Here is a 25,580-nt window from a genome sequence, read left to right as displayed (position 1 = left end):
AACAACAATATTGTTCAATGAGTAGCTATGAATGACTGAGATATGTTCTGTGAATATTCAAGCCAACTATAAAAGACCTGTGAAGAAAGATGCTATTCATGCTCTGAGAAAGAATTGATATATGGAACTACATATTATATATTTTAACAAATATATGTGTCAAATGTTGGCCTTCTCTAGTGCTCAGTTGGGAAGGAGGGAAGGATTAACAGTTTGGAACTCAAATGTAAGAGAAAACAAGAAATTGAACTAATAAAGTTATCTAGTCTTGTGAAAAAAATCAATGATAGATAATCTATTAGTTACTTTGATTAGAAAAAAAAAACCAAAACCAAATTACCAATATTAAAAATGAAGAGTAATTTACCACCACTGGAAAGAAAATTAAGCCAATTATTAAGATCTATTTTCCCCAATTATATGCCAATAAATATAACAATCTAAATGAAATGAATATTCATACAAATATAAATTTTTCAGATTAACAGAAGAAATACTTCTGTTAATAAATGAAAGAAGAACACTGAATAACAGTATTTTAGAAAAAGAAATTAAATAAATCATCAATGAATTACCTAAGAATCAATCCCCAAGATCAGATGGATTTAAGTGTGAACTCTACCAAACATTTCAAGAACAGGTAATTCCAATACTTTGTAGACTATTGAGGAAAATAAGCAAAGATGGAATTGCTCCAAATTTCTTTTAGGACATAAATATAATGTTGATACTCAAACCAGGAAGAGTAAAAACAAAGAAAATGCTATTGACCAATTTCTCTAATGAATATTGATGTAAAAAGTTTAAATAAAATGCTAGCAATATATCACCAGAATGATATAATATGACTAAGTGGGACTTAGACTGGTTCAATATTAAGAAAACTATCACTATTATTGATCGTATCAATAACAAACCCAACAGAAACCATATAATTATCTTGATAGGAGCAGAAAAAGCTTTGGATAAAATACAACATTAATTCATGTTAGAAAAACTAGAGAATAGAGGAATAAATGAAACTTATTAAAATGATAAGTAGTATCTGTCTAAAGTCATCAGCAAGCATTAATTATAATGGAGATTAAATCTGAAGCCTTCCCATTAAGATCAGGGGTAAAGCAAGGATATCCTTTATTACTATTGTTTTTTCAGTTTTGTACTAAAAATGCTATTTGTAGCAATAGGAAAAGAAAAAGGAATCGAAGGAATTAGAATAGCCAACGAAGAAACAAAACTGTGAGTCTTGGCAGATGAGATAATGGTATACTTAGACAACACAAAGATCCAAACTTTTAATTTCTGGGAAAACAGGAAAGCAGTTTGACAGACACTAAGAATAGACCAGGGAATCTGAAGCATCCATTTTCCTGAGTTCAAATCTGGCTTGAGACACTTATTGCTGGTTAACCTGGGCATGTTACTCGTTTGCCTCAGTTCTTCATCTGGAAAATGATCTGGAGAAGGAATGGTAAACGACTTCAGTATCTTGCCACGAAATCCCAAATGGGAGTCATAAAGAGTCAGAAATGACTGAAAATGACTTGACAACAACAACAAAAAGGAATAGACCCAGCATTTCTCATCGTGCAACAAGAAAAGGTCAAAATGGGTACGTGACAGAGTGATATAAGAAAATTAGATCAGTACAGAAAAGTTTACCTTTTCAGGTCTACAGATAAGGGAAGAATTTAAAACCAAACGAGATACATACCATTAGGGGATGTAAAATGAATAATTTTGATTATAGTAAATTTGAAAGTTTTTGGACAGAGAAAACCAATGCTTTTAAGATAAGGAGGAAAGCAGGTAACTGGCCAAATATTTTACAGCAGGTTTCTCTAATGAAGACTTTTATTTCTCAAACATGGAGAGTGGATTTATGAGACAAATCATTCCCCAATTGATAGTCAAAGGATATGAACAGAAGATGAAATGAAAAGTATAGTCATATGAAAAAGTACTCTGGTACTATTGATTAGAGAAATACAAATTAAAGCAATTTTGAAGTACTACCTCATATTTAATGGAATAGCTAATATAACAGAAAAGGAAAATGACAGGTGATGTAGGGTAATGTTGAATAATCAGGACATTAATGTAGTCTTGGTGGAGTTGTGAACTGATCTAGCTATTCTAGAGAGCAATTTAAAGCTATAACTAAGAGCATTTCATACCCTTTGACTGAAAATACTACTTGTCTATATCCCAAAGAGATCAAAGAAAAAGGAAAAGAACCTATATGTTCAAAAATATTTATAGTAACTCTTTCTGTGGTGGTAAAGAATTGGAAATTGAGGTAATGTCCATCAATTGGGGAATGGCTGAACAAGTTGTGGTATATGATTGTGATGGAGTACTATTGTGCTGTAAGAAATGAAGAGCAGACTAGTTTCAGAAAACCCTGGGAAATCTTATGTGAACTGATGCATGGATAAATGAACGGAATCAGGAAAACATTCTACCCAGTAAAAGCAATACTGTATGTTGGTCAGCCATGAATGACTTAGCTATTCTTAGCAATACAATGACCCAAGACAATTCTGAAGGACCTGTTGGAAAAGGCTATCTGCCTCCAGAGAAAAAACTAATGGAGTCTGATTGCAGTTTTTCCTCCCTTCTTCCTTCTTTCTCTCCTTTCCTTACTTCCCTCCCTAATATGGGAAGATCGTTTGCATGACTGCACATGTGTAATCTATATGAAATTGTTTGCTGTCTTGCAGGGAATGGGGAGAGTGGGAGGGAGAAAATTTGAAACTCGAATTTTTTATTTTAAATGTATGTTAATTTTTTTACATGTAATTGAGAAAAAATAGAAAAAAAAAGAAACAAGATCTTTAAATATGATTCATGTTTATAGAATTCAATTAGCTCTTTTAATATTTATCTATTTGAACTCCGAAATACAAAATTTATATCTTCTCAAAAATAAATTCAAGGTCTTTAACTACATTTTCTCCCCAAATAGAGTATCTGGATTGAGTTGGGTGATTGTGTTGAAGGAGAAAAATGGGAAAGAATACATCATGGAGCAAGCTGAGTTTTCTGTGAATGACACATCTGTCACAGTTGTTTGGCATGGGAATAATTGGCCACGTATAGACAAGCTGGCAACATTAGATTTATGTGGTGTGACACCAGTGTTTTTGGACCGCTATAAGGTCCCCACCAAAAATGGGTGAGTGTCATTCCAGGTTCATTATCGTTAGATTAGAAAAACTTGTTAGTGAAAGTTGGTTATGTTAACTTTTCTAAAAACTATAAATATTGGATCTGAAAACTCACTTCCAGATCACTGCTACAGGAGAAATAAATGGTGTCATTGTGTAGTTATGTATATAATAATATCTCAATTGTTTAAAATGTTATGCTCTAAATAATGGAATCTTTAAACTTTTTGGGTCTACTTTTGTATGGCAGTCTCCACTACATTCTGTTCTGTTGTAAGAAGGTAGAGTATTGAGCCTGAAATCAAAACCTGAAATCAAATTTGGCCTCATACTTAATAACTGTGATCCTTGGCAAATGAATTAACTTCTTTTTTCCTTAGGTTCCTCAATTGTGAAATGAGGATAATAATAGCACCTACTTGCTAGGACTATTTTTGAGGATCAAATGAGATAGTAATTTACTTAACACAGGGCCTGCAGGTGCTTGATATGTGCTTATTTTTTTCATCCATAAAAATTAAGAAACACAACTTAATTTTTACATAATGATTCAGTGTCATTATTAGAAGTTGTTGTTACATTTTGTTGTAATTGTGTAGTACTTTGACTTCATTTGCCCTGTGATTCAAACAAAACAAGTGATAGGTTGAATAAATTCTATCAACTTTTTTTTTTTTGGTTATTTTTGTCTTTTATAAAAGTGAAATATAAAGTATGTAACTGCTTCATCTCAAACCACATGACTACTTTTCTAATAATGCTATTGAGAGAGGCTGGACCTTTGCTCTCATAGCTGTAGAGAACTTATAGATGAGAAGACTGCCTCTACCAATACACATTTGCACCTTCTGTATAATTTGTAGTTTCAGAAAGTTGCCCGAGGCCTTGAAAAGTTACATGAGTGGTCTATGTACTCAAAGTCATAGGTGGATTTTGAGGTCAGGACATGCTGATTCTGAGGCCACCTAAGTCTCTACTTAATTATTCTGATTTTTTTTTTTAAATGATGGTAATAACTACTGCTAAAATTTGTTTAGTATTGTAAGTGTTTTCAAAGCACTTTATGTGGATTACCTCATTTGATATTGTCCTGTGTGACAGGTGGCATCTCCATTATGCACTTGAAGAAACTAAGGCTGAGAGGTTAAAAGATTTATTACTACCTAAGGTCACAAAATTAGCAAATTTCTTATGAGGTTTGAATCCAGATCTACTTGTATCCACATTCATGTACATATTCCTCCCAAAATTAATGATTTAATTCATGTCTTATATTTTCTAAGTTCACTTCCCACTTTGAATTTGATTATATGATAGTGAGTTATTTTGCACCTTAAAAAGTCTTAATATTCACTATCAATATCCTTTGTCTTTTCAACAGCCTTCAGAACTTTTTTTCTCTTCAAAATTTTGACATCCTTTTTTTTGTTGTTGTTGTATGACTTTAATTTGGAAAATGGAGAACATTATTATTCTTTTGTTGGGAAATGGTATTACTTCTTTGGGTTTTATAATGCCATCACTAAAGCATGGGATTAAATTTTTGTAAATACAAACCTAAGGTGGAACATTTTGTTTTGTTTGGCATTTGGCATATAATAGACACTTATTAAGTGGTGGTACTGATTCTTGCTCTTAACTGAATTGAGAGTTTGTTCAGGTGCAAGGTACTTTTAGACAAGTTGTTCTTTTTCTGTATGTCCATATATACTCTTCTAAAAGTAAGCAGGAAAGCTTTTATTTTAATGAAGACTTGAAGTACATTTTTGGTGGTGTTTTTGTTTGAGAATTTATGTGATTCTGTTAATTATCATGCTTAATGCAATTAGCCTATTAACAGAGCATGTAGCTTTATAATGCATGTAGCCATTTCTGGAGAGTGCCTTTTGTATCATTTTTTTTTTTTTTTTTTAGATACAAAAAACATTGTATTACTTGAGAACCCATAGCATATTGTTTACAAGTTTTAGGTCTAAAGTGCAACCATTAATTAAAAAATGAATAAATGAAATTTAACTGAAACAGATGTTGTTTTGCATTGAGCTGGAAAGCTAGGTAAATGGCACTGCATGTCTAAAAATTATCATAATGTGCATGATGATAGATATTATATAATGACAAATTGTGAAGACTGCGTATTTTAAAATCAGCCGGAGTCAGGAATTCAGGTTAGGAGAAAATCATCAGTCTTTATTCTCAGTGAAGAAAGATCGGAGGTGGAAGAGAATGGGCAATAGCAATGTGTGTAGCTGAGTCACGAAGCTAGCTAGACCAGCAGCCACACAACCAGCAGCTAGGAGCATAGAACCCAGGCCCAATTTCTCCCAGCTTCTCTTCCTCTCTCTACCTCCACCCACCAAAATCGTCATTTCCTATACAACACATCAGGACTTGCACAGAGAGTGGGAGAGGGCCATTCTTTATCCAAGCATGTATATTAATAGAGTATAGTCCAATTACTATTTAGCCTCACGTACTTGGGACCTCAGTGCATCAACTCAAGCCTCAACCCATTACAACAAATCCTAGATATTATTGGGGAAACTCATTGGCTATAATTTATTTCCATTGAATCTTGATGCATTTTAGCTAGTACTTTATAAATTATAGTAAAATATACAGTAAAACATTCTTCATGTATTTGCTTTGTTAGACATTTTTATTGCATATATAAATGCTTTCATTAGAAAGGAGTAGGAATATTGTTATAGATTAGCATAACAAGGAAGAAATTATAGTGACCTTCCTCTTTTCTTTCTTTATAACTACTTGAAGATTATAAATCAAAACTCCATTTTGGCATGATTTGCATTTCTCCTCAGACTTTTGAATTTTCTTATATTGCTAATGTAATGAAGCGTGAGTACTTTGCCTTAGATTGCCCTAAATTTTTGGGGAAATGTTTGGTTACATATGCTCATTGTTGCTTTTGAATACAGGGCTAATTAAGTGGTGTTTCTTTAAATAGGCTAAGTTTTATTCTCTTGAATTCCCCAATCTTTTCCAGCCCAAGGTATATAAATTTTGTACCAGACAAGGAATTATGATCTATGTTCCTCTGGTCACCTACCAAATCAGGGTGTGTGTGTGTGTGTGTGTGTGTGTGTGTGTGTGTTGTGTTGTGTATCCATGAACTTCTTAATCAGACCTCTAGGCAAAGTTTGAAAATTGGTACCTCCTTAGTGTTTTTTCCTACCTGAGGATTTTAGCCTTCACTGAAACATAAGCACTTTAAGACAAAACAAAATACCTGTGTGTTATGTAGACTATTATAAAGTTATTTTTACCCTTTCTCCCTTCCCCCCTCCCCATTTTGTACCTAAAACTGTCTTCTTTGTCTCCTATAATCACATGGAATATGCTCTTGCTAAATTAATAGGTATAGAAATGTCTGTTTTGCATGTGTGGGTACCATTAGACTAACCAGCCTTATTCCTTGTCCTCTTGGTTAACTTGTCACTTTCAAAAATTAAGGATCAGGTAGTTTAGGAACATAATAAAATGAAATGAACATTTATTATGCATCTGCTGTATTCTGTCCTCACATTTGGGTGAGAAAATTTTAGATGAAATAAGTAACTTATTCTTATAAGACTTACTGTTTGCTAGAAAAATATAAGTAGTACATAAGTACAGTATGAAAATATATGCATGATTCTGGAGAGGGAGGATAAAGGTATATTTCTTAGGGGAGGCAGCATTTGAATTACACTTTAAATTGAGCAAGTGTGGAGGACATTTCAAGTTAGGGAAATAATATGAGCAAATGCATTTAAACAGGAGCAAGCCAGTTCTGTCTTCTAGAAGGTAAAAACCATAAATGTGAGCTTGTAATAAGTATTATAATAATATTTGATAATTTATAGGTAAGAGTTTCATGAAATAGAGAGAGATATGTAGCATGAGATTTGGGAAAGCACAGTAAAAGAATATGTCTTCAATGTGTATAATAGTGGGATTATAGGTTTATGCCTAGAAAGGGATAGTGAGAGGCCATATATAATCTTATCATTTTATATATGAAGAAACAAGCTTAGTTACTTTCCCAAATTCACATAGGTATATTTCTACCTCACATTTATAAAGCACTTTAATATTTACAATACATTTTCACAATATCTCTGTGAGGTAGATAGTAGAATGTAATCTTAATTTTATGGATGGACAAACTGCTTACCTGTAAGTCATAAAATTTTTAAATGTCAGAGCCAGGATACTAATCCAGGTCACCTAATTCGAAGGCTAGTGATCTTTCTACTCTGTTTTACAATGTACCAAAATGTCTTGATACATTAGTAGAGAACTTTCAGTTATTACCCTTTTCATATAGAGATTCCACGTAAGGGTCTATATATCAAATTAGTAAGGGCTTTAGAATTGGCCCCTGAACTCTAATGTCCAAACCAATATTTAGAAGAAATCTTTTAAAAAAGGTTTTGTTGTTTGCTAAGGATGGTTAGGTGATCGTACTGTATAAAATATATTTTATTGTTAAAGTTTATTTTAAAATCTGTTATTTAACTTTTTTCAAAATTTCTACTTTTATGTTATTAATAACATTTATTCCCAATTTAAAAAAAACTATTATGTCTCCTTGTATGAAAACATTAAAAACAAGATTTTTTTTGTAATTTGTTTTTAGTATTACCAAGTTAACATTTAAATGTCAATTCTATACTAATAGTGAATTTTGAAGGCTTTTTCAGTTCAACAGTAGTCTGATTTTTTTTAGACAGCCAATTTATTTTATTGAAGAGCAAGATGATAATAGTACAAACAATGATGGACAAAATAAAACATAGTTTGAAATTTTGGCTTTTACACTTAAGAAGTATTATCCTGGGCAAGTCATTTAATGTTATCAAGTCTGTTTCCTTAGATGTAAATGAGGATAATCCTTGGACTAATTATATTCAAGGAAAACCTTTTGTTAATCATAAAGTATTCTATAAATATGAGCTTTATTTTAGTTTCTACATATGAATTTTAAATCAATTTAGATGTATTATTTTTCCTCCATTTGGTCAGCATCATTTATGAAATGTTCTATTAAAGGAAAGAGTTCAGAAGATCCTTTTATCTTCCTTATCTTTTGACTAAGACATTGATTTGCAGAGAAAATAGGGAAGACAATTTGAATGAGAAGTGAAATGAAATTAATTGATGGGCTGATATTTTTTATTTGTCTACAAAAATTAGATTTTTTCCCCTCTCAATGTTGTCAATCTATTGTAAAAGTAGATTTTAAAAATATCTTCTTACTTGACATAAACTCTGATAATACTAAAACTCAATTCTGTCTTTCCTTGTTTGGCATTTGATGTTCAAAGACCTCGAAGGCGTTCCCTAGTTGCTGAGTACAATCTGACTAACCTAACTAAATCCACTTCGATTGGCTCTGACAGACTTATTCGGACCTTCTGCTTAAACCCAGGGCTTCTAGTTGGTCTATGGAAGGTAAGATTGAAGTCCTTTTTGTATAGTGGAGTTCACTTTACCTCTGTATGAAAAGATTGGTTTGCATTTGCTACTTAAACTTAACAATATTAGGTTTTATGAAAAGGCTTATATTATCATACTATACTATACTCATTGCTATAATGAGTTTTTCTTTATTCTCAAGTTTTTATTTAACTGTTAACCCCATGTTGAATGATTAAACAGTCCACATTTCTAGCTGTAGGCCTCTGACTTCTTCAGTTTCTAATGATCACGAGGAAATTAAAAAGCATTGGCATATGTTTTCAACATATGTTGAAAAATTTTTAACCTTCAGATATAACACATAGATATAACATCATTATTTTCCTTGATTCTTTAGATTCAAAACATTTTTGTCTTTTTGCTTTCTTTTGTCCCTTATGCCCAATATATTACTAAGTTCTGCTGATTCCTTCTTTATAATGTCTTGGATTTTCTCATTCCTTTTCAGTTCAGTTCAGCCATTACTTTCCGTCAAAATTCACTATGATCCATCATACTTTTTTTGATGGATAACTATGCCAGCTCCCTGATTTTTTTCTCTGCCTCTCATCATTCCCTATTATAATCCATTTTGCATATAATTAATAAGATAATTTTAGTGAAACATTCTTATTATCATGTCACCTTCTTTATTTCCCCAGATCTGATTAGGATTTCACATTGATCTCATATCAAAATCAAACTCTTTACCTTGGTATTTAAAGGTTTGCCACCATCTGTGCTCTTTTTGTTCATCATCTTACCACCTAATTTTGAATATAGAATGCTCTGTGTAGATTTCTCCATTTAAGCTAATATTCTTCCATTTCTCCTACACTACCCTGTAACTTGCTTTAAGTGTATCCTTATTGCCTCAGATATACTCATCCCCTCACCCTGCAATCTTTCCTTAAAAACTTGATCAGAACTCACTTTTATTAGAAAACTGCATGATTATCACTTCTTCCCTTTAACTTCTCCAGTTAGTTACTTCCTCAGCACCTGTTCATTCTTTATTACTCTTATGTTGCACCTGTTGATATTCCACTTAGTTCATGTGCTTTTCTGTTGTTTTATCCCTGTGTGTTCTATTTTCTATCTAGATATCAAGTTTTATGAAGCTCAGGAGCATGTCTTTTGCTGCTTTTATGCTCTTCCTCTGCTTACTCACTCAAAATGCCTATTGTGGGGCTTTTCATATAGTAAGCTGTCATTGAATGTTGTTGATTGACTGGATAGGACACTGAACATAATTTAGCATTTTAGAAGAGAATTTGACCATTTGTCCTTTCCCACTAAGGTTAGTTTCTTGCTTTTCAGTGGTGGTAATTGGTTGCTAGCTATCCTTTATAGAGTTTATAGACTTTTTGAGTAAAAGAAACCACAACTTGAAGTATAGTCTTATATTTCCATAGTAAAGTCAAATCTTTGTAAGTTCAATTAATTGGTTGATAAGGCTTTATCCACAGGGGTTTATTTAGGATTTTATGCTACCATTTTTATTCTGGAAATAATGTCCAAGAGATGAGGGTGTGGGTTAGGGAGTATTATGAAAAATCATGTCTCATGTGATTTTTATTACTCCTTACCTTGTTCTGTGGATTTAAATGATGTGTTTCTTATCTTTTTCCTTTTGTCTCTTATTTAGTTTCCTTCAGGTTATTCTATAGAGATGACTTTTAGAAATTTAGCTCAATTGTCCAGACGTTTATTAAATGGCTACCATATGTAAGGTACTATACTAGGTCCTGGGGATACAGCATTATCTTGATTCTCAATGGATTTATAGACTAATGCTGGGGTAGAGAGGTGGGGACAAAACATGTTCAAGAATAAATATATTATAAAATACAATCTGATAAGAGCAAAAGATTGTTCCATATGAGTGCTGTGGGAAATTTGAGGAAGGGTTGAGCTGGAACAATTGGGAAAGGCTTAATTAAAGGAATGTTGGCAGAATTCAACTTTAAAGGGAGAGAAGAATTTTAATAGGTTGAGAGAAATAGAGAGGCTACCCACAAATCATGAGTTCTGTGCATGTATGCAGAGATAAAGGAAAAGATAAGAATAAATTGAGAAGCTGTTAGTCCAATTTGGCTGAAATTTAGAGGGCAAAAGAAAGAATAGTGAGAAGTAAAGCTGTAAATATAGAGTGAAGCTAGACTCACTTCTGAACAGTGATTATTTTGTCAGCAATGTTTAGGATATTTTGAAAAGCATAAGAGGTAGGGAAAGCTAAAATTTTTAAACCAATCTAGAGCAAGATGTAATGAGACTTTGAAATTAGGTTGTACATTGAGTAGATAGTTATGGATGGATGCAAGAGATATGAAAGTAGAATTGATAGCTATTGACAACAGATTATATATATCGAAAAAGGGAGGAGTAAAGATATTTTCAAGGCTTTTGAGCTTGGGTAGCTTGGATGTTAATGCTGTTATTAACAGGAACAGGAGGTTGGGAGAACATTTTTTGGGGGAAAACACAGATTGTGTTTGAAGCTTTTATTTGATATTTAAGCAGAGATATCTATCATATAGCTGGAAGTATAGTAGTGGAACTCAGGGAAGAGATTGAGGTTGATTACATAGTTGTTGGAATCGTCTGCATGGAAGTGATAATTGAAACCATGAGAGTAGATGAGAATGTTAAGGAATTACACTCTTAATGATGATAATTATAGAGACAATTAACTATTCATGTTAAAGTTATATTATTTTTAGATTTCTTTTTCTCTTTGTAAAAAATATTAAGAACACACACACACACATGCACACGTACACATACACACATTTGAAGTATCTTGTTCCTTTATAAGTGCCAGGATCTGTAGGTTAAGTCTTTATAGGTATTACTTATAACAGTGTTTGTGTGAATTTTGGCTTTCCTGTTAGTATAATGTATTAGTCTTATTAAATAGTAATTCTATATTAGCAGTAATAATATAGAAGCATTATACCAATCTTGTAGTAGGATGAAACATCATTTATTGGCAAGATTTATATGCCATTTTCTTTAAGAAGATCTCATAAAAAATTAAAGTAGTCTGGGTGAAAAATGTATTCTTTGTAATTAACTTTCCAGAAAGAGAAAGAAATGGCTTTTGTTATGGCGAACCTTCATTTTCATCTACTGGTGGAGAGAAGCACTTTAGGCTCAGCCACTGTGTACGTACTAAATTCTTGTTTTTCACGTTTTTGTAGAGTAAATGTGAAAGAGAATTAGAGTTTCAAATCAAGTTATGCTAAGTTAGCATAGATCTTCAAACAGTTGGCACAGCCCAGTGGCATGTTGCTGCTAAAGTTACTGGATTATTCATAAGCACATTTCCTTTATTTGTTTGGAGCTAAAAATGTGTCATGATTACAGATGATTAAAGGAAAAACAACTTCCATTATAGCAAGAAGTTGTTGCTTTTCTTAGTCCTCCTTGCTGAGAGAATTCTTGATTTCTTTTTCAGGAAAAATTTGTAATTTATCCCCTTTATTGAATATCACTTAATTTTTCTGAGTAGTGATCTTTCTCCCTAGTTTTAAGAAAAAGAGTTACCTTTGGCACATTTTTTTTCTGCCTGAAGGGTAATCTTTTATTGCTGATTAGAATGCTAAGAAAGGGTTAAATTTGCCTTTGAACATTCAAGAATCCTGGGAGTATATTTCTAAACACCACGGTTCAAATGTATTCACCCTGGGTGGGCTTTACCCAAGCATATTTTATGTTTTTAGAACTGATATCTTCCAGTGGTTTTGAGAAATAAACATTTTCTAAGAGTTAACATTTTAAACCTCATTTAGTTATATAATGTTGAGAATTATTGAGAAGTCTTTTTTTTTTTTTTTAAATAGTGGTTGCAGTGAATGGGTATGTGTGTGTTTTTTTTTTTTTAATAAAAATTATATAATTCTAAATTGTAAGGGCCCAATGTGAACTTTTGTGTTTGACATTTGATATTGTTTGTTGAGTTACATGTTCTTGTGTATTTTTTTTTTTAAAGCCCTTATATGCTGCCGCCTCACATTCCTTTTCTGGATGACATTGACCAACAATATGGACTACATGGTTATCAACTCCATGTTGACATGCACAGTGGTGGAAGTTCCTACCTTTGTGGTACCTTTCGTAATCTCTTCAGCAGGAAAGGTGAAGTTGATTGAATTTTAATTTTTATTTCACATTTTTGAAGTAGAAGGGTCTGGTGGATAGAATTATAACTGGTGGTTTTTAGGCCCTATCCAACAGCTATCTACTTCTATTAACTTGTGTTCCCTTTTCCCTTTTATGACAACTTTTCTCTATGCATATTCATAGTTATAATGTATATGTAATCTATATATCTTATATTCCCAAATTATGTGCTGCTTGTTTGTACATTTCTCTTTGCTTTTTTCTAGCACCATAACTATTCCCAATGTGGCACCCATTGTCTCATCTTCCCATTGATGCTTGTACTATGTTCAAATACTTTGCTTCCCCTTATCTCTTGATTTCCTTGTTTATAAGGGAGAATCATAAAATCCTGATGAGAAGGATGTTGGCAAGAAGCATCATCTGTTGGCTGTGCTTCTTCCCATTTGATCTGCATACTTCTGTAGCGTACCAAGCTTGGGCTGATTATACTCAATGTTTAGTCCAGAGTATTTCCTGATAATGTGGATAGGCTCTAGAACTGAGTTTTGCAAAACAATTATAATCCCTCAAATTGTTGGTGGATATACATATAACATAATGATGAGGAAAGAGTATAGGACTTATGTAAAATAGGATAAAAAGAGACTAGTGTTGTCTCTTCTTATTCATTATATTTGAACCAAGCCAATAGCTAAGCTTGGGTTTAGTCATATGAAGAGAAAGGGAAAGAAACTTGAGATAAGGAGCTAAGGAGAAAGGAAAAGCTGGGGAACTTTTGGGGATAAAGTTAAAGGGAAGGAAACAAGAGATGATGGATGGAGTAGGAATGGATGGAATGGAAGGAAGAAATTTAAGGAGCTGGGAGATGTGCTTAGGTAGAATTGAAAAGGGCAATAATAATTCACAGGAGCAGTGGTGAAGAATAGAATAATAACTCATATTTACATTATGCTGTAGCAGTTTATCTTCCTTTGAAGCACCCTGCATATACCTCCAATGGAGAGCTTGAAGCTACTTCTGCATACTAATTATCACCAGTTTGACTGATTTTCCAAGTAGCATACTCTCAAGGCCTTTTAGTGTCCTGGTTGTCCTCTGGATATTTGCAAACTTATTTATGTCTTTCCTAAAATGTTGGTACTATAATCAAATATGTTGTTTTCATACATAGTCTAAACAATGATCACTATATTGAATCTCAACTTTCTTAGTTCTGGATACTATACTTTTCTTCGTTCAGCTTTATATCTTATATTTAGTTACTATTAAGTTAGCAGTCTATGAAATGCTAAGATTCTTTTTGAGATGCACTTCTATTTAATCATATACTACACTTTTTTTAAGTGTACTATTTTTGAACTGATTTTTGAATGTGAATATAAGACCTTTATTCCTAATTGATTTCATTTTAACTATAGTTCTCATAGTATTCTAAGAGATCTTCATGATTTTTTTGGATTTTCCCTGTCATTCATTGTGTTAATTATTTTTCTTAGTTTTGTGTCATCTGCAAATTTGATAAGCATTCCACTTATGCTTTTTTGCATGTCATTGATAAGAATATTAAGTAGAAAAGATCTTTGGGTCGCTCCACTACACCCCTTTTCCCTAGTCAGTGTACTTTTGCAATCTAGCTATTTTGCATGTTCCAAATCTACATAACCTATATAATATCAAAAGATAACAAATTAATATGATATGACCTATTCTTTGTGAAATCATGCTGGCCTTTGGTGATTGGCGCTTATTTCCCTTCCTAAATGGTTACCAAGTTCCTATTTAACATGTTAGAGAATTTTGCTAGGAATCCAAGTCAAGCTTACTGGCCTACACTTTGCAGACTCTATTCATATAATCCCAGAATTTCAGTATTGGAAGGTCTTAAGAAGCCATCCATTACAACCCATACTGGAGGAATTTTCTAACTTTAACATACTTTTACCAAGTTATCATTCGTTCTCTGCTTAAAGACATATGTGAAAGGGAGCCTTCTACTCACTGAGATAGTCTGTCCTGCTTTTGGACAGCTCAAGTTTTATGAAATTTTTCCTGAAATCTACTTTATTTCCATATTTGTAATTTCCATCCATTTGGCCTGGTTCTTCCTTCTAGAAAAGAGTGGTTTATTTTCAGTTAAAAAATTTTAGATCAATTGTCTTTTCTAGTCCTACAGAACTTTCCCATATTCTTCATAACCTTTCTGATAATAATACTCTGTCTTTCCATCTTTTTTTTCCCCATAGCTTCTTAAATCTATTCTTTTCCCTTGGTTATAATCACAAGGTCTACCTTCTTTTTCTCTATGCTTAGTCCCTCATCCTATAGGATGCTCCTTTTATAATCTTTTACCCTGTAGTTAAACAGTTCAGTTATACATTTTCATCCACTTGTAATTCCTTGGCTTCCTTGTCTTTCTGCTACTCATGCCTTTTTAGTCCTCAATATTTCATTATTCCCATTATCCAATTCTTATAGGTTTATAAATCTGGAACTATACAGGGCATCAAAGTCTAGCCTCCTTATTTTACAGATGATGGAATCCGGAACTCAGCCTTGGATTCAGAGGCCCAAGGAAGTTAAGGGGCTTTCCAAAGGTCAGAAACCTAGTAGTTATGAGAGGAGTTTCCTCTAAATATAGAGGCAGATTTTTTTTTCAATGTTCCACCCTGTCTCTTCTATGTTGCTTTAGAAAGTCATGCTAGTTGTGTCCTTATGGATTTATATTAGGTAATTTTAATGAAGCCTTCACTGCTACATAGTAATCTTTTTTATTCTTCCCTAATTGACCTCTCTTAGCACCCATTCCAAATTTCCAAAAGGAGGGAGAATTTTTAACACATATCAAAGGAGGGATTTTTCTCATGCAAAAGAGAAAACTGGAAAGGTATCATTGGAGCTGATAGATCATTGCTCCAATCTGGATACAATGTTTCACCTATCTACACAAAGGAAGAAAAGAAAGAAGGAAAGAAACAAGCATTTATTAAGCTCCTACTTTGTACCAGACACTGGGCTAAGCATTTTACAAATATAATATTTGATCTTCACAACAACCCTGGGAGGTAAGTGCTGTTATTATCCCCGTTCTATTGTTGAGGGAATTGAGGCAGACTGAAATTAAGTGACTTGCCCAGGATCCACCTAGGTAGGGAAAACTAGTCTCAATCTGGAATTGCCTCAGGTTTTCCTGGCTCCAGTTCCAATATTCAATCTATTATGCTGTCTAGCTGATTGCAAGAATATACTTTAAGTAAAACTCCTTTAGATATATGTCTTATGCATATATTTCCTTTTCTTCCTAATGCAGACAGAAGATTTTTAATCCTTTGCTCCTTTGTCCTTTTGCTGCTCTTATTTTACCAAATTTTTATCCTGAAACATTCCTGCCTGTTAAGATTCTTACAAGATGCTAAGTAAGTGGAATTGAGGAAACAGTGGTTAAATCTAGTTTAGCATTGATTCAATCCTACAATAAATAATGGTTTCCTAGTGATATAATGATTGATGTATACTCAGTGTACAGCATGTAAGCAAGAAGTTCTCAGGGCCAGACACAGAAGCCCACTAGAAGCTCTCGGAACCTCAGCCAGGGTTCAGTCGAGGAGATGCACAAGCCAGAGAGAAGGCAGCTTAAGCTCTTGGAACCAAGACTACAGAAGGCCTCCAGAAAAACTAGCTGAGCCCCAAGTGAAGGAGACAAGACTTTGAAGGAGACAATAAAGATTTGGACTTTTAATTCCTGGCTGCATTTGGGGTGATTACACTGAACGGAAACAAAGGCTGCTTCCAGAAGCCCCCCAAGAAACCTGTTCCCAGAGAACATTACATTTTAGAGAAGAACATTACACCTGCCTCCTCTCAGCCACTGAATGCAGCTGATGAATTCAGCTGATGAAAGTCTCTTAATCTTGTTCATTGTGCATCTTGCAGATTCACATTTTGCAACCTCAGCTGGACTCTCATTGAGTCGTTATTCCTTTATTTTGATCATAATTAATTCCCTGACTCACTTTCTATGGAAACTCTTCAAGCTCATCTTTCCTACTCAAGCCCTCTTCTCTCTATTTTAAAGGTTAACTCTTTTCTGAAAAAAAACTGAGGTCTTTTGATATGGACTTTATGTCATTTTCTTCATCTCAAAACCCTTGGATATCTCCCACTCTTTATTCATTTCCCAGTCTCTGAAAAGAGATGTGCATTTGATTGTATTTCCTAAAATTTTTTTTTCATTAAAGTGTATCCTCATCCCTCCTTTTCCTTTAATTTTCAGCCTTTCCCTATCTAGTTCCTTCCTGTTGCTTGCTCAAGGCTTCCCCATCTTTAAAAATAAAATAAAAACTTCATTAAATCCCACTATCCCCTCAAAGTATCATCATATATTTCTCTTCACCTCTCATACCCAAACAGATTGAAAAAGGATAACAACTTGTACTCAGTTGTCTCTCAACTTTTACTTCCACTCTTCACAATTTAGCTCTTTTGGCTTCTAATCTCACCACTCAATTAAAAAAAATTGCTCTCTCCAAAGTTACCAATAATTTAACCTCTTATTTGTTAAATCTGATTTAGTATTCTCAGACATTATTCTTTTCTTCCTGTCTCCTGTATTTGACACTACTAACCATATTGCATTATATATAGCCTCTCCTCTGAGTTTTTGTCATATTGTTCTCTCTTGATTCTCTTTCTACCTTCCTGACTATTCCTTTTTAATTTCTTTTGTTGACTTGACATTATTCTTTTACCCCATGTGTCAGATCAATTGCTAAATCTTGCTGCTTTTGCCTTTACAACATCTCTTGTATCTTACTTGGTCTCTCTAATTATAAAGCTACCCATTTTAGTTCAGAATTTGTTTATCTCAGCCTAGTTACTAATTGGACTTCCTGCCGCATATTTCTCCCTTTCCATTTCATCCTATACACTGCTGCTAAAAATAATTTTCATTAAATGCAGATCTGACCATATTAACTGTCCTATTCATTCAACTTTAGTTACTTCTTATTGCCTCTAGGATGAAGTACAAAATTTTTTGTTTAGCTTTTAAAACCTAACATAACCTGGTCACAACCTATCAAGTCTCATTAGATCTTACTGCCTTCCTGCATCCTATAAATCCATCTCTTTTTCTCTGTGCTTTTGCATTGGTCAATGTTTTGTCTTTTTCCCTGGCCTCATAAAGTCCTTCTTTCCTTTATAGTTGCTATATAAGCACATATTCTTCATGAAATATTTTTTGATTCTTCTTGATCCATCCTTCCTAAAAAATACTTCATATATTTGTATTTATTTATTAACTTTTAATTTATGCTTTTTAGATTTTAATATGTGTTTCCCCATTAAAATATAGGTCCCTTTCAAAAAGGCATTTATTGTACTTATATCCCCAGTAGCAGCCAGTCAGTCAGTAAAATTGATTGAGTGCCTCCTATATGCTGGGTACTGTGCTAAGCACTGGGGACACTAAGAGACTTTAAAGACAGTTCTCTCCTTGCAGGAATTCATAACCCACACTGTCTGACATATAGACATTCAATAAATAATTGTTGATTGATAATTACTTGTTTGAAAGATCTCTTGATAAAATGAAGAAATTAAAATGGGTAAAAGAAACTGATCAAATCTTTTCCTTTTTAAATTAGAAGTTTTCATGCTAGTTTTTGCAGTAAATGGACTTGATTTCATTTCATCTTTTTATTATCTAATTCCTATAAATTTCATGTTAATATTTGTTTATTTCTCAGACATTGGATAATTGGTTTAGATCTGAAAGAGAACTCAGAGTCCCTCTTTGATTTTGCAGGTGTTATTGAGATTGAGAGATAGGAAAATGATTTGACCATGGTTATACAGTTAATAGTGTTCAAAGCAGGATTCAGATCTTGGCTTTCCTGTTTTTCAGTCTGATGTTCCCACTATTATATAACATAATGCATTTTTCCACACACACAACCAGGTTTCTGATATAGTCTTGCTCCCCCAAAACAGGCTTTTTTTTTTTTTTTTACAGATTATTGTTAATGCCTTAACTGTTTAAATACACTGGCCTCTTCTTACTTATTGTACTTCTTGACTTTCTGCTTTCTGCACATTTTCTTTCCTGACTTTTTGTTGTTCTTTTCTCATTCTCATATATGTCAAACAGCTATTACTCCGTCTTCTTCACTGGTCTGCTATTTATCTCCTACCCTTGTAGAGGGCTGAAACTCTGAAAAGGTACGCTTGAATCAGACATCCGAGCATTTAAGGCTAATTACCTATTCAATGTGAGATAATGGCTCTATATACATATTTAGATGAGGTGGTGATGTGATGGGTCTCCTCACCATTGACGCTTGCTGAATGTTTGGTGGTGAGGTAATTGTAGGCAAGAATTAGAGAGCTGGGGGAGAGAAGTCAGGGTCACTTAGTGGTAGGATGAGGAGGAGAGAGACTGGAGACTCCATACTCCTGAATCCAGGATACATCTTTGGCAAGCCATGTGGCAGCTTGCCTGCCTCTTTCATTTCTCCCTCTAAAGACCAAGGACTTTGATTTATCTGACTCTGGCTGATTCTCAGATCCTTCAGGGAGCTAGTCCGTACTTTATATACCCTTATGAGTATTCAAGGTTTTAGCTCTTCTATCTTTACACTTTATATCAGTGATTTTAATAGCATGCTTTGGGTTACCCAAATTAATGAACTTTAACCTCTTTTGTTGCATCACTGAACTGCTTATTGAACTTCTCTGAGTATTTCTAAAACATCTTAATCTTGGAATTTCTAAAGTTGAGCTCATCATCTTCCCTCCTCATCTTTCTTCTCCCTTTAGCAAATTGTCCCCCTGAGCTTTCTTAAGTAGATCCTTAATTAATTACAGCCTCTCCCTTTTCCAATCCATACCAATTAGATGACAAAATAATTTTCATAGGGTATAGGTTTGGTCATGTCATTCTCTCGCTAAATACTGTTAGTGGTTTTTTGTTATCTTTAGGATAAAATAGAAATTCCTTAGCCTGATTTATAAAGCATCTCACAACCTGGCTCCTTCCTGTCTTTCTAACCTTATCTCACATTATACTGTTACCTTCAGATTTTACTATTAACTTCTTCCTTAATTCAACTCTACATTCATCTCCTCTGCATTTGAATAATTTGTGCCTGATATTTAGAATATTCTTCTTATTTATAGTTCTCAGATTATGTATCTTCCCTTAAAGTTCAGCTCCAGTACAGTCATTTCTGTGAATCTTTCCCTAATCTATATAGTTGTTATTGTTTTTCTCCTTCTCAAATATGTTGAATTTACTTGTCTCTGTATATGTATCTCTAGTAGAATGTTAGCTTCTTGAGGACAAGGGCTGTTTAATTTTATCTTCCTTTTTGTTCATCTATCACTCTGCTTTGCACATAGGTGACTGTCAAATGAGTATTAAACTGAAATTAATAATTTGCCTGAGAGGTGCATTAGTAACTTGATTGTATATAACCTTCTAACTAAGCTGTATGTTGGTTTGGCATTTGGATTTATATAATATGTCAGCATGCATTGTTTTCTAACTGGAAAGATGTGTTCTCCTCTATCCACAAGTATAAGTATTTCTCTCAGAATTCAAACTTCCCAAGATTAAGGGTCTGCCATGTCTCCTTAATTTGTAGTTCCATTTATAGATAAATGAATGTTTAAAAAAGATTGGCTAGAAAACCAGTAGGATATTGTTAGGAAGATTGAGAGAGGACTAGGAGAATAATTAAGTGAAACGAGATGGCTTTTTTACCTAGCTGGAAGCCTTTTAATAAAAGGAATTGGAAAAAAAAATTGATTTTAGACTTCAGTCTAATTGAGTGCCCGAATTCAAATGTAATACAGTTTGGCTTTTGTGAGAATTCAGTAGAGGGCACTATTGCCATCAGAGTTATAAAAACACAGTGTCCTTCTACAGTTTTGAGTAAGTCTCATGTGGTTCTGTATATATTTAGTATTTAGTAACCTCCTGCTGTGTCATTTCATTTGATGAATTCAGCATTCTGCATAATGTTCCCCACCCCTAACTGCTTTGTCATAGCATTCATCCTTAGAATTTATGCTCTTGTTCTCTGTTCCTGTATTAGCTAAAATAGTTTTGTCTAAATAATTGATTTTTGATAGTAGCCCTTGGAGCTCTATCTTTTGTTTTTATTGTTGTTTTCCTAGGGAACAAACATTTGCAAAAGAACAATAAGCTACCTTCCTATAATTAAAAAAAATTTTGCCAACATTTTCTTCACAATATAGTGAAGTAAGTAGTATAGCTATTATTCCTTTTTTTTTTCCTTTTCCTTTTTCTTTTAATTATAGCTTTTTATTTACAAGATATATGCATGGGAAATTTTTCAGCATTGACAATTGTAAAACCTTTTGTTCCACCTTTTCCCCTCCTTTCCCCTCCTCCCTCCCCTCTCCCCCAGATCGTGGTTGACCAATACATGTTAAATATGTTGAAGTATAAGTTAAATATAATATATGTATACATGTCCAAACAGTTATTTTGCTGTATGGAAAGAATTGGACTTTGAAATAGTGTATACTTAGCCTGTGAAGGAAATAAAAAAATGTAGCTATTATTTCTAACCTGCTGTTGTTCAGTCATTTTTTAAAGTCATATTCAATTTTTCGTGAACCTTTTTTGGGAGTTTCCTGGTAAAGATGCAGGAGTAGTTTGCTAGAAAGTGTTTGAGAACAGATTTGAACTCATGAAGGTGAGCCTTATTCTAAACCCAGCATGCGACCTAGCTATTCAGCAGAAGAAACTTTAGACAGATCATGATCACATGGCTAATACATGCCAGTGATGGAGAAGAAAAGTTACATCTGGTAAGCAGCAGATACGGAATAAAAGTAACATCTAGTAAACAGCAGATATGGAATAAAAATCCTGCATAGAATGAAGCAAATCAGCAAGACAGTAGACAGGGGAAAAATAATATGGAATATAGGGATACTCAACATGAGTCCCTTAAAAGTTCTGAAGAAGAAAAATGATATAGGAATAGGAAGGTTTACTTCTGGCAACTTTTAAGACAGCTGCTAAGTGGTTCAAAATACAGTGAAAAATCTGTAGTTGAGAAAATAGAGTTTAGATATATACCTTATAACACCTACTAACTGTGTGACATTGTACACATCAGTTAACCTTTAAAATGGGGATATTAATAACACTTATTTCCCAGGGTTGTTGTGAGAATAAAATGAGAATATACTTGTAAAGTTTTTTTCAAACCATAAAGTACTATTTAAATGCTAATTATTACTATTGTTGTTTTTGGTTAGAGGCAGCATGGTACAATGGAAAGAATGATATAAGAATGATGTAAGAATGAGTAAGAGGATCTAGGTTAAAATTCTACCTTGGTTACTACTTGTGTAATTTTGGGCAAGTCATTTAATCTTTCTGGGTCTTAGGAGTTCAATGACAGGTTCTTAGCTGGGCTCTTAAATTCTTTCCCTAAATCTGTGGCCCTATGAGCCTCCATTTCATCTGATTATGATTTGGTCATTGGGAGGATTTCATAATGTCTAAAATGGCTAGGCTCAGATGGCAGTGAATAAGAAAACAACATACTTTTTTAAAAAAATGGATTCTGGATTATTAATTTTGCAATTCCCTTTTCTAGTATTTTATCTTTGAATAAAGATGTTGGGAATGAATTTGAAGAGAACAAAGGGCCTTTTTCTTTTCTGAGGGGGTAGGAGCTAGGTAGAGGAAATTTTTCAGGGGAAAAAAATATTCTTAACTCAGAATCCTTTTTTTCCTATATTCTTTCAATGAGCTCAAGCTTGACTAGTAAACAATGTAAATATTTATTCTTACTTGTTTGTGTGTTCAATATTTTATTATTCAGCTGTATGTTATTTTGTAATCAATGCCAGGGTTATATGGCCCTTGGGAAACAGAGAGCATGTCTTTCTGAATTATTCAAAATAGTACTTTTCCATGTTGCTTGCTTAGTAAATGCCATTTGATGATAATGTTATATTCTAACATGTTTTTTAGCTATTAACACATAAGTGATGTGTTTTTAGGGAGAGTTGTTTAGTTAGAGAATTTTTACCTTTTAAGCTTCATTCCTATCTACCTTATATTTTCCCTTGCTCTTTATTATCACTTTATCTCTTAATTTAAGTAGTCTTTTTTTTTAAATTTGTTTTTGTTTTTCTTCTATTTTATGGAAAATGGAACTCTTCCCCACCCAGACTTGAAAGTCTTATTGAGGGTAAATTCATTGTGGATACCTGGTAGTAGTTAATTTCTTATAACGCCTTTTGATAAAAGAATAAAAATGAGAGAATAACATTTTGTAAAAAATGTACTTGGACATTAGTTATGATTTAGTTGGTTGATTGTTGTCTGGACATTAGTTATGACTTAGTTGGTTGATTGTTGTCTGTTGTTCTCTAAGAGGACCAAAATCACATCACAGCTTTGGAATTAAGGTATAGTGTTTTAGACTGTGACTGATTAGGCCAGTATGAGTTTTTATGGCTCTTCGACAGAGTTGGACAGAGATAGTCTGTATGAACATTTAGAGTAGAGACGAGTCTATATTTACCTATCTAGTTAGGCCTAATCTATGTTTAAAAGAAAACTATAAGCCCATTGGATAAGGGTCATTTTACTGTTGTTATAAATTTAGTTTAGACTACGTTTTGTGAATGGCTAGAGACATTGATCTCTTTCAACTTAGAGTATTCCAAGTCCGATTCAGTATAACTACTTTTGGATATTAGATTAGAATTCTGTTTTTGACACAGCATCAACATCTTTTTATTTTTCTCATTACTGTTCATTTTCTGAGACAGTTGTCATTGAACATATGAGTCATATTTTTACTATGTCCTTTTATATTTGAGAACAGGTGTGATATATTCTCATGGTTACCTATAAATCTTCCTTCTTTTCCTTTCCTTTTTCCTTTTTCCTTTTCCTTTCCTTTCCTTTCCTTTCCTTTCCTTTCCTTTCCTTTCCTTTCCTTTCCTTTCCTTTCCTTTCCTTTCCTTTCCTTTCCTTTCCTTTCCTTTCCTTTCCTTTCCTTTCCTTTCCTTTCCTTTCCTTTCCTTTCCTTTCCTTTCCTTTCCTTCTCCCTTTCCTTCTCCCTTTCCTTCTCCCTTTCCTTCTCCCTTTCCTTCTCCCTTTCCTTCTCCCTTTCCTTCTCCCTTTCCTTCTCCCTTTCCTTCTCCTTTCCTTCTCCTTTCCTTCTCCTTTCCTTCTCCTTTCCTTCCTCCTTTCCTTCTCCTTTCCTTTCCTTTCCTTCTCCCTTTCCTTCTCCTTTCCTTCTCCTTTCCTCCTTCCTCCTTTCCTTCTCCCTTTCCTTCTCCCTTTCCTTCTCCCTTTCCTTCTCCCTTTCCTTCTCCCTTTCCTTCTCCCTTTCCTTCTCCCTTTCCTTCTCCCTTTCCTTCCCTTTCCTTCTCCCTTTCCTTCTCCCTTTCCTTCTCCCTTTCCTTTCCTTCTCCTTTCTTCTCCTTTCCTTCTCTTCCTTCTCCTTTTCTCCCTTTCCTCCCTTCCTTTCCTTTCCTCTTCCTTTCCTTTCTTCCTTTTCCATTTCCCAGTCTTCCTTTTCCCTTCCTTTCCTCTTCCTTGCTCTAAGTCTAATTATCCTTTCTGTGACTTCAGTTCTGGTTCCTTTATTCCACTTTCTTTTCTATTAGGATGTTTCCTTTTCCTTCCTTTCTCGTCCTTTTCTTTACTCGTCCTTCTTCTTTCTTTCCTCTCCTAAATCCTTCTTTAGTGAAAAAAGATCAATGGAGTGGAATCAGATGTCCTGGATTCAGATCCTGGTTCTCTTTATTAATTGTCTTATGTTAGCCAAGATGTTTACTCTTTTTTCACCTCACTTTTTATAAGTGAGACATTGGATACTCTAGTTGACATATTTATCTTTAGAAGTCACTGTGACTTTTAGTAAAATATCTAGATGCCTAAAAATAGTATCAGCTACTTATATAAATATATTTGAAGATTGTTAGGACAATGTGAGTCATTCTTTAAATTGGGAGGAGTCATTTCTTTTAGGAGTTGAACATCTGGATATACACTCATTTGTTTTTGAACATATTCCTTTCTTATCTCCTTCCTAGCAAGTCATTCTTTATAATAAAAAAACAAAGAAAAAAGTAAAAAAGTTCACTGAAACTAAGCAACATATAAACCAAATTTGACAGTATTTGTAGTGGGACACACCTATCACTTACTCCATCTTCAAAGGAATTGCAGGAGGAGGTCATTTATTCTTTGGGCTGAGCTTGAACACTATAGTTATACAATATTGAGTTTTACTATTTTTCTTCTTTTCATTTATTTTGTCATCATTTTATAGATGCACATACACATATGCAGTACATACACAATGTGTAGGTATGTTTGATAGGGAGAGTGTGTTTAGTGTCAGTGTTAGTATCAGTTCGGTAGTGCAGTAGATATAATGTTAGACCCAGAGTCAGGAAGCTCATTCTGTTTGAGTTGAAATCTGGCCTCTGACACATTCTGGTGGGGTGAACCTAAGCAAGTCAATTAACTCCATTTGCCTCAGCTTTCTCATCTGTAAAATGACCTAGAGAAGGAAATGGCAAACCACTCCAATATCTTTGCCAATAAAACCCCAAATGGGGTAATGAAGAATCAGGCACAACTAAAAACAAATGAACAATAACATAAACATACATATACATGCATTCCACTTACACATAATTTTTCCCCCTCCCCCCATATTTTGCTTACTTTATTTGGCATCAGTTCATATGAATCATTCCATTCTCTTGAACTCTTCATTTATTCACATTATAATCATAACAATTCATTGG

The 25,580-nt window shown here is 33.6% G+C and overlaps 1 protein-coding gene across 7 annotated transcripts in view; it reads left to right on the top strand.

Annotated features, from left to right (window-relative positions):
- Positions 1-25,580, top strand: part of FBXO15 (F-box protein 15) — a 111,168-nt gene that overhangs the window by 63,031 nt on the left and 22,557 nt on the right. For 5 of the 7 annotated variants that reach the window (XM_031946704.1, XM_031946701.1, XM_031946700.1 and 2 more), the window contains 4 exons: positions 2,969-3,178; positions 8,501-8,627; positions 11,718-11,800; positions 12,628-12,773. In XM_031946704.1, coding sequence (XP_031802564.1) covers positions 2,969-3,178; positions 8,501-8,627; positions 11,718-11,800; positions 12,628-12,773 — 566 coding nt within the window. Of the gene's footprint in view, positions 1-2,968; positions 3,179-8,500; positions 8,628-11,717; positions 11,801-12,627; positions 12,774-15,291; positions 15,356-15,557; positions 15,743-25,580 lie in introns of those variants that run through there. The other 2 variants (XM_031946706.1, XM_031946705.1) reach the window with 2 other exon arrangements.

The sequence above is a fragment of the Sarcophilus harrisii genome, chromosome 1 (assembly GCF_902635505.1).
Source record: "Sarcophilus harrisii chromosome 1, mSarHar1.11, whole genome shotgun sequence".
Taxonomy (NCBI): Eukaryota; Metazoa; Chordata; class Mammalia; order Dasyuromorphia; family Dasyuridae; genus Sarcophilus; species Sarcophilus harrisii.
Note: the sequence above shows the minus strand (reverse complement) of the source record. Positions and strands in the feature narration are given on the sequence as shown.